This window comes from Schistocerca nitens, chromosome 2 (assembly GCF_023898315.1).
Source record: "Schistocerca nitens isolate TAMUIC-IGC-003100 chromosome 2, iqSchNite1.1, whole genome shotgun sequence".
Taxonomy (NCBI): domain Eukaryota; kingdom Metazoa; phylum Arthropoda; class Insecta; order Orthoptera; family Acrididae; genus Schistocerca; species Schistocerca nitens.
Genome location: NC_064615.1, coordinates 1,075,874,881 through 1,075,891,624, shown reverse-complemented (window position 1 = coordinate 1,075,891,624; position 16,744 = coordinate 1,075,874,881). Strand labels below are relative to the sequence as shown.

At 44.0% G+C, this 16,744-nt stretch overlaps 1 protein-coding gene across 1 annotated transcript in view; it reads right to left on the bottom strand.

The window, feature by feature from the left end:
• LOC126237473 (kinesin-like protein KIF13A) overlaps window positions 1-16,744 on the bottom strand; it is a 218,073-nt gene that overhangs the window by 149,694 nt on the left and 51,635 nt on the right. Inside the window, exon 2 of the mRNA XM_049947615.1 lies at window positions 1,234-1,388. Coding sequence (XP_049803572.1) covers window positions 1,234-1,368 — 135 coding nt within the window. The 5' untranslated portion in view covers window positions 1,369-1,388. The remainder of the gene's footprint in view (window positions 1-1,233; window positions 1,389-16,744) is intronic.

Genomic DNA, 16,744 nt, shown 5'->3' with positions numbered 1-16,744 from the left:
TGGTGCTTTAGTTACAAGGACACAATGGATGCGATTGTGAGCTAGGAGTGAACATTAAGTTCCGCCTTAAATTCAGGAAAACTTCTAGTGAAATGTGGACAATGATTAAGCAACAACATGCATATGAGACACTTTCAAGAAGCAGTGTTTTTGAGTGGCACAAAAGGTTTCGTGAAGGCGGAGATTCAGTGCAAGATGACCACAGAACTGGTCCCCTGTCTACAGCACATACTTATGCAAACATTGAGTGTGTAAGGCGGTTATTGCAAGAAGACCATCATGTAACTGTGCGTACAATATCAGAAGACCTTAATTTGAATCATGATGTGTGTCATAAGATTTTGGGCAAAGATATACAGAAATTGAACTTAATGCACCAACAGACAAACAGAAAGAGGAAAGGTGAAGAATTTCTGTTGAACTACTGGGTAGAGCCAGATGTGATCCCACATTTCTGTCAAAAGTGACTGGTGCAGATGGAATTGGTGCTGCCAGTATGACCCCCACATTATGCGTCAAAGTGCAGAATAGTGGAGTCCGGGATCACCAGCTTCAAGAAACGTCAAACGACAACCTTTGAGAACAAAGGCATTGTTGGTCACATTCTTTGATAGTAAAGGATCAGTTCACAACGAATACATTCGTCCAGATCAAACAGTGAACCAAACTCTTTACATCCAAATCTTGAAACATTTGCAACAAGCAATTTGACGTCACTGGCCTGATTTGTGGCATTCTCAGGACTAGTTCTTACTGCACGAACCCATACTGCTTTATCTGTTACCAAGTACCTGACCAAACATTCTGTTATTGACATCCCACATCTGCCACGTTTGCCCGACCTCTCGCCTTGACATTTTTTCTTGTTTCTGCGAGTGAAAAGGTGGCAGAAAAGAAAGTTACATCAAGATATTATAGATATCCAATAGGCAGTGACAAATGAGCTTACAAGCATTGATGTTGAAAATTTCCCTGCTTGCTTCCAGGTCCTGCAAAAACTGTGTATAAATAGCTATGTGGATTGCTTCAATAGGAGCTAGGATCATTACTTAGTAAGTGCAATGTTCCATTTCTTAAAAAAAACTGCTCTGGAGCTTTTCTGACAAGGGGAGTATTTACCACACTACAGTATAGTTAAAACATTTGTTATATGAGTGCCTACTCCTCCCCTGCTCACTTTCCCATGAACATAACACTCATTTCTGATGAACACCACCTGACTCATCAACTCACCTTCTCATTGTAAATTTCCATATAGCTTACTTCCACTTTATACGACAGCTCAGGGCTCTGTTGTCTGGAAATCTGGTCAAAGAGTGAATCACACAGTCTTGGAATTATGCCCTTGCTATCTTGGCTTCCCATCATGGTATATGACTTTCCTGACCCTGAAAGAAAAGTTACAGGTGGTGAGTCAATAACAGATGCACAGAGAAAGCCTTTATTCCTGATATCCTAATAAATAACCATACAGTCAACAAACACACCAAAGTAGCACATCATCAGAAATGTAAATAAGAACATTAAATGCATTTAAAAATTGTGCTGAATTACATTTAAGGCATCATTTTTTTTTTTTAATTTTCACCAGGCAGTCAAAAACCTCCAGACAGGGTCTCACAGCCAATAATGTCATACATTCATTTCATTTCATTTTTTAAAAAAAATACTGATGCACTCTATTCAGTATGCAACTTGTTTTGCTTCTATGTCATAAAGAACACCATTCATGTCCATCTTCCGTGAATAAGAATTGCTCATCCTGCTATCCAGTTACAATTGTGATTTGAAGAAAGTGCTAAGTGTAGCATCCCACACTGTTCAGCAGAAAGAAATTAAAAACAGTGTGAGTGTTACTTCCCTTCTTTCAGTCACTGTATTGTGTAACTTAACAGTTATGTTTCATTGGAAAGTTTTTATCTTGTAAAGCATCATAGCAGGAGTTTGACTATGATAGATTTTCAAAGTGGTCTGTGTTATTTGTAGGGCTCACCCATATGCGAGGTTCTACAATAATCAGCACCACTGAGCTCAGTTGTTGTTTGCTGTCTCTTAACAAATACACCAATGATTTGTCACTAAGTGTAACAAATGATTGAAAAGTTTTCTTACTATCCAATGTAATAAAACATAGTTCTTGATCAAAGGGGCCAGAGATTTAACTGCGCTGTAAGCAGGATTACATACAAATAAATTTAGTATTTGGTTTGCTGGGAAACAACTAACACACAATTTACATTTTAAAAGTATAGATAAAATTAATATATCATCCTATCTTTAGTGTGTATGTACCCAGATCAAGAGATAAGTTAGATATAGTGTTCCACTGCAGCATACTTATGGTTTCTGCCATATCTCTCTCAAGGTTTCCATATATTCAGTGTCCCTATTTTAACATAAAGCACAATGACAGAGCCAAGGTTCCAATAGTGTTCAACTACTTCATCACTGACACACCCCCAGGATAGTCACATTGTTTAAATAATGATTAATTGTCACACAAAGTGATACGACGTTCAGTACAAATGCAGATGAGATGCAGATATGAGCAGTAGATTGCTTCATTAGAACACCTTTGGAAATGCTTGCGGCCATTCAGTTTACCTTCACACAGACATAAAAGGACCTATGATTTTCTTCTGGGTGGGCACTGCAGCTTTGATATATTTGACGAAAGACATCATTCCATTGGGCAGTACTTTAAATAATTTATTCAGCTCTACTAGTTTCAAGCATGGCCCGTGTTAATAAAAGTCTGTAACAGTTAAAGAAATTGGTATTTTTTAAATATATTTTGTGGCGGGCATTAAGTTATTGAAAATGCATTGGTATTACTAAGACAGTGTTAAGAGAGATTTTTAAGTTCTGGATAATGATCACACATCATTAAATCTTCAGAAAGCATGTTGTTAGTAAAAGCCCAAAAATGTTACCAAAACTTGTACTTTTTTAAATTTTTCTTTGTGGTTCACTCCCTCCCCCTCCCCCACCCCATCCTGACCACACTCCTACGTTGGTAGTACATGTATTAAAAATGTATTGACACTGCTAGGAGTAAAGCATTACAAAAGAAAAAAATGTGGCTCATTCTAATAAACTGTAATATTGTAACACAGTTTTATTAGCTATACATACCAATACAAAAGGAGTGCCTTATTTTTCTACATAATTTCCATCAACAGAAATACATTTTCTCTGTCAGTTAGGAAGCTACACTATGTGATCAAAATTATCCAAACACCCCAAGGACATACATTTTTCATATTAGGTGCATTGTGCTGCCACCTACAGCTAGGTACTCCATATCAGCACCCTTAGTAGTCATTAGACATCGTGAGAGAGCAAAATGGGGTGGACCGCGGAGCTCATGGGCTTCGAACGTGGTCAGGTGATTGGGTGTCACTTGTGTCATACGCCTGTATGCAAGATTTCCACACTCCTAAACATCCCTAGGTCATCTGTTTCCAATGTGATAGTGCAGTGGAAATGTGAAGGGGCACGTACAGCACAAAAGGATACAGGCTGATCTCGTCTGTTGACTGACAGAGACTACCATCAGTTCAAGAGGGCCGTAATGTGTAATAGGCAGACATCTATCCAGACTATCACACAGGAATTCCAAACTGCTTCAGGATCCACTGCAAGTACTATGACAGTTAGGTGGGAGGTGATAAAACTTGCATTTCATGGTCAAGCGGCTGCTCATAAGCCACATACCACGCTGGTAAATGCCAAATGACGCCTCGCTTGGTGTAAGGAGTGTAACCAGTGGACAACAGAACAATGGAAAAAGTTGTGTGGGGTGACGAATCACAGTACACAATGTGGCGATCCAATGGCAGGGTGTCGGTAAGGCGAATGCCCAGTGAATGTCATCTGCCAGTGTGTGTAGTGCCAACAGTAAAATTCGGAGGTGGTGGTGTTATGGTGTGGTCACGTTTTTCATGGAGGGGGCTTGAACCCCTTGTTGTTTTGTGTGGCACTAACACAGCACAGGCCTACATTGATGTTTTAAGTACCTTCTTGCTTCCCATTGTTGAAGACCAATTCAGGAATCGCGATTGCATCTTTCAACATGATCAAGCACCTGTTTATAATGCACAGTGACAGAGTGGTTACATGACAATAACATCCCTGTAATGGACTGGCCTGCACATAGTCCTGACCTGAATCCTACAGAATACCTTAGGGATGTTTCGTAATGCCGACTTCACGGCAGGCCTCACTGACCGACATTGATACCTCTCCTCAGTGCAGCACTCCGTGAAGAATGGGCTGCCATTCACCAAGAAACTTTCCAGCACCTGATTAAACGTATGCGTGCGAGAGTGGAAGCTGTCATTAAGGCTCAGGGTGAACCAACACCATACTGAATTCCAGCATTGCCGATGGAGGTGCCACGTACTTGTAAGTCATTTTCATCCAGATGTCCGGATACTTTTGATCACACAATTAAAGAAACAAGTTGGATGCCTCACTAGCCAACTGCACACGTACTGTCTGACTGCTACATTGTCTTCAAAGCATTCCCCTCCTAATGCCCTCTTCAGTGGATCAAACATGTCACTTGGGGAAAAATCTATGCTGTAAGGTGGATGTTCAACAGGTTGCCAGAGTAGCTTAGTGACTTTTTCACTTGTTGGGCTTGCTGTAGGCAGCCATGCATTGTCATGAAGGAATAGGCCATCGTGTATCAGTTGCCATCATCATTTATTGTCGTAAGCAGTCTTGCCACAGTCTAGCAGCTTCCAGTGGTCACCTTCCTTCATCCATGCCGACAGACAATTAGCAATACAGCTTTTGAGTTCCAAAACATATCCGCCAAAACTTTCCTGGTTGACAGTCGAGTCTTGTCCTCGATCAGTGCCCCTCTCCAACTCTCCTCCATCCCATAATCGTCCTCTTGGGTATGGTGATGGACCCCTGTTTCGTTGTGGATCATGAAAAAGTCCAGAATAGCCTCTCCTCCTTCTGCTGTTGACAGATGTCTTTCCAAACATTCTTTTGTCCTTCGCTGGGAAGACACAGAATCCACCTAGCGAGGACTTTTCCACATCTACATGTTCAATAAAATGGTACGGTCATTTTCGATACTTACGCCCACCAATGCTGCAATCTTGGCAACAGTAAAGGGGCAACCACCTTCCACGAGCTCACGCAGTGTTCGAATATTGTCTTCATTGACACTGGTCGCCGGATGCAGTTCATGGCTTTGATTTTCCACTTTAGCAGAACATTCTTCTGGACCCAACTGAACACTTCGGGTTTACTGGGATTAGCATTACCTAACTGTGCTCGGAGTCTCTTGAAAATGTCACTTGGTTTCACACTTTTCTTTGGCGACAAAACGAGTAATAAAATGTTGTGCAACAAACACTGCTGTTTCCTGTTCACACACAGCGTCAATGAAATGATGGATCTGAGACCGTTAGTCGTGTGCACGGTTACACCTCCAGCGCTAATGGCTCCCCAGAGGGTCGGTGCTCGTATGTACCACTTCATGAGCAAAATTAACAAAGTGGCAGTTTGCATTTGGATTATGAGGAATGGCCATAAATTAAAAATACTCAACTGTTTAAAAATGGAAAAGGCAATATATTTATGAAAAATTTACAAATTCGTAGATGTATATCTAACATTTTTTCCGGTGTAGTACATGATATATATTAAAAGTATTCTAAACTGTGAATAAGAACCACCTCAAGCTATATAAAGGAATGACGAATATGAAAATTTATGTAGGACAGGGGCTCGAACGCGGATTTCCCGCTTCACGGGTCTGTCACCTTAACCACGTCGGCTATCCGAACACGACTCACGGCCACACACATTTCCATTGTTGTAATTTCATTACACAACTGGATGTGGTTCATATTCGTAACCGTGAATACATTTCATATCTTTCATGGCAGCTATAGTCGCCGCAGTGGCTGTTCCTTCGGACATGCATGAGAGTCCGAAACAACACTGCATCATACACACAGGAGCTGCAATTTCGTATTTTTCGATACAGTCGCTTTCATCCTTAATGCAGCTTGTGAGTTGAAGGATGAGCTTTTCGTCACAAAAATGTCCCACCGCATGTTTGGCACATCGCCTGACCACACGTCATCATCGATCGAAAAGCTTTTAGCACCCATAAACAGCTTCATAGAGATGAATATCTGAAGGTGCCGGCTGAAGGCTGTTGATGATGTCCCAACGGAACGAATCCAAGATTGCTTTGTAGCATTGGCTGTTTGGGAACGTGCTTTGTCATGCACCAAGTAGTCTACATTCCTTTCGTTAACAATCTCTTTCTTTTGTTCTGTATCGTCCTCCGTAGTTTTTTAAGGTTTCACGATACCACGCAGCAATAATGAGGGAACGATTTTTTCGATCCAAAACAACGGTTTTGAATTTTTTCACTGACAGTGAGGGAGGATGTCGGCACTGCACTGATTGTCTTTTCATCTCAGGGATGTAGCAGACCACACACGTTTCGTCCTGGTCACAACAGAGTCAACGGGGGTGTCCACTGGGGGCCGAACTGCACAATAACCCTGGGCTCGGTGTGGGGCGGCGGTGGGGTGGGCGGACTGCTATAGCCTGTTGGGGGGTTGTGTACCACTGAGGGCTGCGGCGGCAACGAAGCCTCTCCGTCGTTTCTAGGTCCCCAGTTCCATACAATACAATACAATACAATACATCACTAGGGGAAATATCGACCACAACCAACAAGAAAATTAAAGAGGAGCCATTCCGTGTAATCTGTCAGTGGGTCACCTTTCTTGTGCAGTGGAGTAACGACTGCCATTTTTATGGATGAAGGGAAACAGCCACCGACAAACATCCGGTTCATAAGAGAACAGAGTGGATGTGCTATTACATCTGCTACTTTTTTATTACAAAATTAGAGAGACCATGAATGTCTTCTGATTTTGAGTAACTTAATTTTGCCATTGCAGTTTTAATATCTGTTACTTTTACTTCTTTCCATTTAAACACAGGAACCATATCCTCAAAATTTTGTAGAAATGAATTTCTATTATTTGAGATATGGTTGTTGTCACATTTATGGATATGTTCATTTGCAGCACTGTTATTCATACTGGCAGCATTAATGTGATAAGGTGGCCATCTCAGAATTTAGTCATGTTTGGTACACGTCTTAATAGTAAAACTGCCAAATGGCACTGTCCTAACTCTAACCATATTTGGCACATTCCCACGTAAGACACGAATTTAATGACGTTGAGATTAACTGCATGTTTTCCTGCTGAATCACAATTCGTGTCATGGCCTGATTTTAAGTGAACTCATTTCGCTTCTGGATCAATATGTCATGGGGAACGAAGTTATACGCAAAATGTGAGAATTTTAAAAATACAGTTTCCTTCTTTATATTTGAATCTGTTTATGAAACTGTTCTTCGCAGAATTTTTATATCTGTATATATCGTTGTATTCGTGGAAAATTATTAATGTCCCTCATTACTGTTTGCATCTTTTCTTTTGTTTCACTGAAGTTGACATTTTAATTTACAGTAACGGAATAAAGATATTATCACCACATTTGTGCACCCATGCTGTCTATTGTAATTCTTTACTCTGAAAAGACATTTAACATTGAAATACAACATATTCATTAAGAAAAAATGATTAGTAACTGTTTTCATCTCTCACCTATTAACAGTTCTGACCTATAGGTCAGCCATAAATATTTTTAGGAACAATTTTTCAAGGAATACACATGGTTTTTATTTACTAATTCCCTGTAGTGGTGAATGTGGATGGTATTGCAAGTGGCATTTTTATTTTGTTCTTTGCCAGTGAATAAAATGAGTTTGAATATTCTTCTTTGCACCTAAGAATACTACCAGATTTGTAAACATATCAGTAACAAATGAAGTTGAAATACAACTGTCTACGTACCGCTCCACGACTTTGAAGTACTTCAACTTTGACGTTTTTTTCGCGATGTTGTCGCTTTTAAGTAAAGTTAAGAAGTTCTAACTGCAGTGACAAATGCTTTTCATTATTATACTTAATACTAGGACCAAAGAGTTACAGAGGTCTGTACTGTTTCCCCTGTGGAAAGTTACGACTTCTTAAAAATCATAAATTTAAAGCACAGCATGGAAAAAGTGAGTTTTTTCAACATTTTTCATAAAAATCTGAATGTATGCTACTTTTTATACGTTATATCAACTTAGTGGCCTACATACCGGCTGCATACAGAAACTGAGGTCTGCAAGTAAATTCATTACTGATTAGTAGGTGTCTGAAATCAGGAAAACGGTGCCTAACTAATGACTGGGTACGCATCCTTGACGCATGGTCAGAGTTTGGGTAATGCTATTTCGCAGTTTTTCTATTAAGACATGTAGGTATCCATGTACCGGATATGACTAAATCCTGAAATGGTCGCCTTGGGATCCACCAAAATATCTATGAGTTTACACAGAAAGACCTAAAGGCCTTTGGAGAAAGACGTAGAGGCCTTTGGAGAAAAGAGAAGCAGCTGTATGAATACCAAGAACTCAGATGGCAAATCAGAAATGGAAGAGGATGTAAATAAAGATGAGATGGGAGATATGATACGGCGAGAAGAATGTGACAGCACTGAAAGACCTAATTCGAAACAGAACCCCGGGAGTAGACAATATTCCGTCAGAATTACTTATAGTCTTGGGAGAACCAACCATAATAAAACTCTTCCATCTGGCGTGAAAGATGTTTGAGACAAGCGAAGAACCCCCAGACTTCGAGAAGAATACAATAATTTCATTTCCAAAGTAGGCAGTTGCTGGCAGGTGAGAAAATTACCGATTTATGAATTCAATAAGTTATGGCTGCGAAATATTAAAAATACTAACACGAATTCTTTGCAGAAGAATGGAAAAAAACTGGTAGAAGCCGGCCTCGGAGATCAGTGTAAATTCCAGAGAAATGTAGGAACACCCGATGGAATACTGACCCTTTGCGTCGTGCAGCCATCAAGGGTACACGAGTGAACCTTCGGCTCCGAAAGCCCATATCGATGATATAGCCCAGCATTGAAATCTGCAGCAGTTTGCGGAAGGGTTGCACTTCTGTCAATTTGAACGATTCTCTTCAGTCGTCGTCGGTCCCGTTTTTCCAACATCTTTTTCCGGCCGCAGCGATGGTGGAGATCTGATGTTTTACCGGATTTCTGATATTCACGGTATACTCGTGAAAATGGTCGTACGGGAAAAATCCCCGTTTCATCGCTACCTCGGAGATGCTGTGTCCCATCGCACGTGCGCCGACTATAACACCATGCTCAAACTCACTCAATACTTGATAGCCTGCCATTGTAGCAACAGTTACCGATCTAATAACTGCACCAGACAAGTGTTACGTAGGCGTTGCAGACCGCAGCGCCGTATTCTGCCTGTTTACGTATCTCTGTATTCGAATACGCATGCCTATAACAATTTCTTTAGCGCTTCAGTGCATATTGAACGTCAAGAGTGAGTGTCTTACCTTGTAACTAACAGCAACAAATAGATAATAAAGTAACAATGGCTCCCGGCTAAAGACAAGGCGTCAGCGGTAAGGCGCCGACATAAAAACTATAGGAGTGAGGAACACTTCCTGGAAGTCATTAAACAGCGATCAGCAGCGGCGGCCGTGAGCCCGTTGCGCCTGTGGTCGACCTCGGCAGACGAGCTACCCTTGCTGCGACGACGTGCGGTGCGTGGCCGCGAAATTTCATTAAATGAAGGCCATTACGCGCCCACCCCGAAGGCAGAGCCAGCAGAAGCAATTCCGGGTAATTACGGCAGTTCGCCCCAAAGCGAAACTCTTGTCCACGACAACGGCCCTGGCACACAGCACGAAAACCGCCGGCTTACCAAGGGGCGTAAAATGTCCCCTCTGGTCACCGCCACTAACTCTGCGGAGGCACTTCTGTCAGCTGCAGAACGTCCCGCACAGCAAGGGTGGTGGGACTCTCCTGCCAGTCCTCTCCCTGTCCCACAGCCAGTTTCTGAGGAAACCGTAAATACAGGATCATTATACACTACTGGCCATTAAAATTCCTACACCAAGAAGAAATGCAGATGATAAACGGGTATTCATTGGACAAATATATTATACAACAACTGACATGTGATTACATTTTCACGCAATTTGGGTGCATAGATCCTGAGAAATTAGTACCCAGAACAACCACCTCTGGCCGTAATAACGGCCTTGATACACCTGGGCATTGAGTCAAACAGAGCTTGGATGGCGTGTACAGGTACAGCTGCCCATGCAGCTTCAACACGATACCACAGTTCATCAAGAGTAGTGACAGGCGTATTGTGACGAGCCAGTTGCTCGGCCACCATTTACCAGACGTTCTCAATTGGAGAGCCACGGGTCGTAACACATCTGAAATGTAACGTCCACTGTTCAAGATGCCGTCAATGCGAGCAAGAGGTTACCGAGACGTGTAACCGATGGCACCCCATACCATCACGCCGGGTGATACGCCAGTATGGCGATGACGAATACACGCTTCCAATGTGCGTTCACCGCGATGTCGCCAAACACGGATGCGACCATCATGATGCTGTAAACAGAACCTGGATTCATCCGAAAAAATGACGTTTTGCCATTCGTGCACCCAGGTTCGTCATTGAGTACACCATCGCAGGCGCTCCTGTCTGTGATGCAGCGTCAAGGGTAACCGCAGCCATGATCTCCAAGCTGATAGTCCATGCTGCTGCAAACGTCGTCGAACTGTTCGTGCGGATGGTTGTTGTCTTGAAAACGTCCCCATCGGTTGACTCAGGGATCGAGACGTGGCTGCACGATACGATACAGCCATGCGGATAAGATGCCTTCATCTCGACTGCTAGTGATACGAGACCGTTGGGATCCAGCACGGCGTTCCGTATTACCCTCCTGATTCCACCGATTCCATATTCTGCTAACAGTCATTGGATCTCGACCAACGCGAGCAGCAATGTCGCGATACGATAAACCGCAATCGCGGTAGTCTACAATCCGACCTTTATCAAAGTCGGAAACGTGATGGTCGCATTTCTCCTCCTTACACGAGGCATCACAACAACGTTTCACCAGGCAACGCCTGTCGACTGCTGTTTGTGTATGAGAAATCGGTTGGAAACTTTCCTCATGTCAGCCCGTTGTAGGTGTCGCCAACCTTGTGTGAATGCTCTGAGAAGCTAATCATTTGCATGTCACAGCATCTTCTTCCTGTCGGTTTAATTTCGCGGCTGTAGCACGTCATCTTCTTGGTGTGCCAATTTCAATGGCCAATAGTGTAATAATAATAATAATAATAATAATAATAATAATAATAATAATAATAATAATGCTCACCTGCCCGACTACTTTTGTCAAGTCATAAATGTGCTGTCCTGGTATCCTTATGAGACACGTTCATAAAAAGATTCGTATAAAAGCCGAAAAAAGTACTGACAATGTTAGGAAGTAGTCTTTTTGTAGAAACAATACACAGCCAATCTGTTGCAAATTGGAACATTTATTAAACCCCTTTACCGAGGTTTTAACGTTTATAAAGATGTCTTCAGAAATACACTTAGACAACAGTATTATATGTTGTGACTGAGGTACGTTAAAATATAGCCGGGAGGCGCAAGTCAAATAGAAAATTTCACCTACATAATAAATTAAAACATGCACAAGACGGTTGTTGTCATATAGTATTCTTCACCAACGTACAGCTAGTGCTAAATTGGTGAGGAAAACCGGATGACAGCAACCATGTTGTGTATGTTTTAATTTATTATGGAGGCGAAAAATGCCATCCGTTGTGACCGAGCGGTTCTAGGCGCTTCAGTCTGGAACCGCGCGACCGCTACGGTCGCTGGTTCGTATCCTGCCTCGGGCATGGGTGTGTGTGTTGTCCTTATGTTAATTAGGTTTAAGTAGTTCTACGTTCTAGGGGACTGATGACATCAGATGTTAAGTCCCATAGTGCTCAGAGCCATTTGAACCATTTTTGAAGGCGAAAATTTCTATTTTGCTGACGCATTTCGGCTATATTTTAACGTACATCAGCCACAACATGTAATCCAGTTGGTTAAACGTCCTTCTGAAGATTATGTTTTTACAAACGTTGAAACAGTGGTAAAGAGGTTTAAAACCTTTCAATTTGAAACTGACTGGCTACTTACTGTTTCTACAAGAAGATTTAATTCGACAGTTGCTGATCCAGTCATGTACAACACTTTAAAAGATAAGAAGTAGCATGGTTTATGTGCCATTATCAAAGGTCGACATTTTATCTTTGGTATCGACGTTACAATGTTTCAAACACATTATCGATACTGAAGCACTGATAATCAAACTCCTAACATCGATACTTTGTAAATATCGATGACCATCGAGCGTCCCTAGATGTGCACAATGTATAAAGTATCTCGATACAAAAAAAATACAACCTATCACGGGCACGAAAGAAACTTCTAACTTCGCAGTCGTAAATAAGCTAGAGCGACCAGCATCGGAAACAGCTCCCTGTAGATTCTCGGCGGAGTGCGACCCCGTTGGGTAAGTCCATTCCTCTCGGCCTTTAAGGACGTCAGACGGAGGGAGGCCTCCCCGTTAATACTGCCGCCCCGCCTAGCATCGCAGGCCGTCGGGTGCGCGGAGGATTTAATCCCATTACCGGAAAAATTACCGGCGCCGGCCGGGATATAGAGCTGTAAAAAGCCCGCTCCCTGGCCGGCGGCAGCCCATCAGATTAGCCCAGCAAAGTAAACGCCGCGCCGCCCCGCTCCATCTGCATACATATGGCGCGCGAGTCGACCGCTTTATCAAACAGCTAACGCGGGACACCTGTTTCTGCAGCGCCGCTCCCTCAGCTAGCCCGTCGCACCACACTACAACAAATTGAGTCCGCCTCGGTAGCTGCGCGGCCAGTGTGGCAGATTGCTAAGTGAAGAGGCCCGGGTTCGATTCTTGGGTATGGTCGAAGATTTTCTCCGCTCGGGGAATGGGTCTGTGATGTCATTACGTTCGTGTATCGTCATATCTGACATTATACTACTGACAAGGGAACCTCCCCATCGCACCCCCCTCAGATTTAGTTATAAGTTGGCACAGGGATAGGCCTTGAAAAACTGAACACAGACCAATCGAGAAAACAGGACGAAGTTGTGTGAAACTATGAAAAAATAAGCAAAATATACAAAATGAGTATTCCATGTGTAAGATAGGCAACATCAAGGACAATTTCAGCTCAGGAGCGACGTGGTCTCGTGGTTAGAGTAAGCAGCTGCGGAGCGAGAGGTCCTTGGTTCGAATCCACCCTCGGGTGAAAATTTTACTTTCTTTATTTTCGCAAAGTTACGATCTGTCCGTTCATTCATTGACGTCTCTGTTCACTGTAATAAGTTAAGTGTCTGTGTTTTGCGACCGCACCGCAAAACCGTGCGATTAGTAGACGGAAGGACGTGCCTCTCCAATAGAAACCGAAAACATTTGATCGCACGGTCATAGGTCAACCGATTCCTCCACAGGAAAACACGTCTGATATATTCTATACGACACTGGTGACGGCATGTGCGTCACATGACAGGAATATGTTGTCGACCCACCTAACTTGCACACTTGTCGAATGGGTAAAAAGATTCTTCTACCTTGCCCGATTTAGGTTTTCTTGTGGATGTGATAATCACTCCCAAAAAAGTGATGAAAACATAAGAGTTTGTCACATAAACTGCAACAAATGAATACAAAAGTCACACAGTCGCACAGTTTTCCCTGTGCTCTGTCAAAACATATGTATTTTACGTTTTCAAATGTTTCCGTGTGTAGACCGTCAAATCCTGCATATGTCCAAGCAAATCTAAACATGTCCTGGAATTTTGGAGAGCGAAGTTGATTATGTGTGAGTGCCTGAACTTTAATAATTGTCTGAAAATAAAAAAATTAAAATTTTCACTCGTGATAAGATTTGAACCAAAGACCTCTCGTTCCGCAGTTGCTCACGCTAACCACGGGACCATGGCGCTCGCAAGCTGATATTCTCCTAGATGTTGCGTACCTTGCGCATGGCCTACTCAGTTTGTATATTTTGCTTATTTTTTTCATAGTTCCACACAACTACTTCCTGTTTTCTCGATTGATCTGTGTTCAGTTTTTCAAGGCCTATCCCTGTGCCAACTTATAACCAAATCTGAGGGGGGTGCGATGGGGAGGTTCCCTTGTGAGAGGGCTGTATGGGCACGTTCCGTAAGACATTAAATAAATAAATAAATAAATACACTGAAGCACCAAAGAAACTGGTATAGGCATGTGTATTCAAATACGGATATATGTAAACAGGCAGAATACGGTGCTGCGGTCGGAAACGCCTACAGAAAACAACAAGTGCCTGGCGCATTTGTTGATCGGTTACTGCTGCTAAAATGGTACGTTATCAAAATTTAATTGAGCTTGAACGTGGTGTTATAGTCGGCGCACGAGCGATGAAACACAGAATCTCCGAGGTAGCGATGAAGTGGGGATTTTCCCGTGCGACCATTTCACGAGTGTACCGTGAATGTCAGGAATCTGGTAAAACATCAAATCTCCGACATCGCTGCGGCCGGAAAAAGATCCTGCAAGAACGGGACCGACGACGACTGAAGAGAATCGTTCAACGTGACAGAAGTGCAACCCTTCCGCAAATTGCTGCAGATTTCACTGCTAGGCCATTAACAAGTGTCAACCAGTGAACCATTCAATGAAACTCGGGTACATTTGGCGACTGCAGGACACAAAGCTCAGTCTGCTTTCGGCCGGTGAGCGGCGAGGACGTCTTGTTTACGTCCCGTCCGCAGAGTCGCGGTCCCGTCCGCAGAGTCGCGAGCGCGCGTAGTTTGTTTACTTCCTCGCCGCAGCTAATACTCGCGTCCGTTAACACTGAGTCGCCATGGCTCATTCGTACAGAAAAGCTCCCATCAAGATCAGCTTCCAGCCCGACTACGCACGACCACGAGCCTTTGAAGTCGAACGATTCATCCGTGACGAAGTTCAAATACCAACACAGCACATCATCGGTATCCACCTATCCATCACAAGTAGCGTCGTTTACGTCAAGATGATCGATGACGAGTTATGTCACGCAGTTGTGAACAGATGCGCGAACACTCTCAAGTTCAAACACTCCGATGGTCACATCGGAGAGGTTACTGTTGACCATGCTGGACTAGGATTACGCACACTAAGAGTCTTCGAACTCCCTTTCGAAGTACCACCGGACGTCGTCACCTCAGCTTTCCGCCCCTATGGGACGGTTATTAGCCACGTGGCCGAAAAATGGAACACCTTCGAGACGTACCAAGTCCTCAACGGCCTCCGACAAGTGAAAATTGAATTAAAGAAACATGTGCCGTCCTACTTAGTCATAGGTGGCTGTCGAGCAATAATAATGTACGACGGCCAACCTCGTACTTGTTCTGGTTGCGGCCAGGAGGGTCATGTGCGCTCGGTTTGTATTCAACGTCGGGTTACACAACTTCCATTGCATGACACGACACCACCTCCTACGCTCACGGCCCTCCCCCTCAATTACGCAGAGGTGACTCGATCGACCGTCATGACAGACGACAACCCCCCCGGCAGACAGGAAGCGTTAGAATGCGCACCTGTCGCCGGTCCTGGATTGACCAACACCATTACGGTGTCTGCAAGGGTTGAAGAACGCCGGCCATCGACTCCACATGAAGATTCGGACGAGAGAATGGAACTCGACGCTAGGGTTGTACCGACCTCTGCCTTTCTCCCTGAGGGGGATGCTATACGGGAACCACAAACTCTTTCAGACACAGAAACCCACGTCCGCAAACAAAGGTCACCGAGAAAACATAAAAAGCGACGTCGCACACCCTCAGACGATTGCCTCCAGCGGACGTCTTCTCCAGTTGACGACCGGACGGCCGACGAAACGACGAGGAAAATGGATGACACGAGATCGCCCTCACCTGTCACTTTGTCTGATTTTGACAAACCCGATTCCGCTCTCTCGGACAAACGGATGGCCAGCACAGCGCCCGCCGTTGGTCCACAACCGGAAACAACTGCGGATTTACCCTTAGTCACTCAGCCCACAAGTGTTCTACCGCAGTCACCGTTAACTTACGGACCTTGGGCGGATGACATTGAAGACGATTCTACGGCCGCTGTGGTGAATGAGGAGAGGGGTCTCTCCTCCCACACCTCGGCCCCTCCCGAGTAGCAACAGATGACGGCGCAGACGCGGCCAGCAGACCACGGGCCCCACCTTTTACGGCGACACTGACGGCAGCCCCCACCGCAGGAGACGATCTACAAACCTATCGCTTGACGACCATCAACATTAACACCATTCGGACACGTACGAAGTTGTCGCTGCTCCAAGACATGCTCAATGCAGCAGACGTTGACATTGTCTTTCTCCAAGAAGTCTTCGTCGCCGATTTCCCGGGTATGTATGGTTATACGGCTCATGTGTCCCACGCCTCGCCAACTAACAGTGGAGTCGCCATCCTCCTCAGAGAGGACCTCGAGGCGGACGAAGTCAGATATCTCCCCGACGCTAGAGGAATGGCCGTAACGGTGCAAGGCGTCCGGTTTATCAACGTGTACGCCCCTTCCGGAACGAATCGCCGTCGTGACCGATCGCTCTTCTTCGCAGAAGGAATAGCACCGCTTTTTCAGGGTAGGCACGATGACTTGATATTAGGGGGCGATTTCAATTGCACCCAAGCACCTAAAGATCAGCTGCCACGCCATTC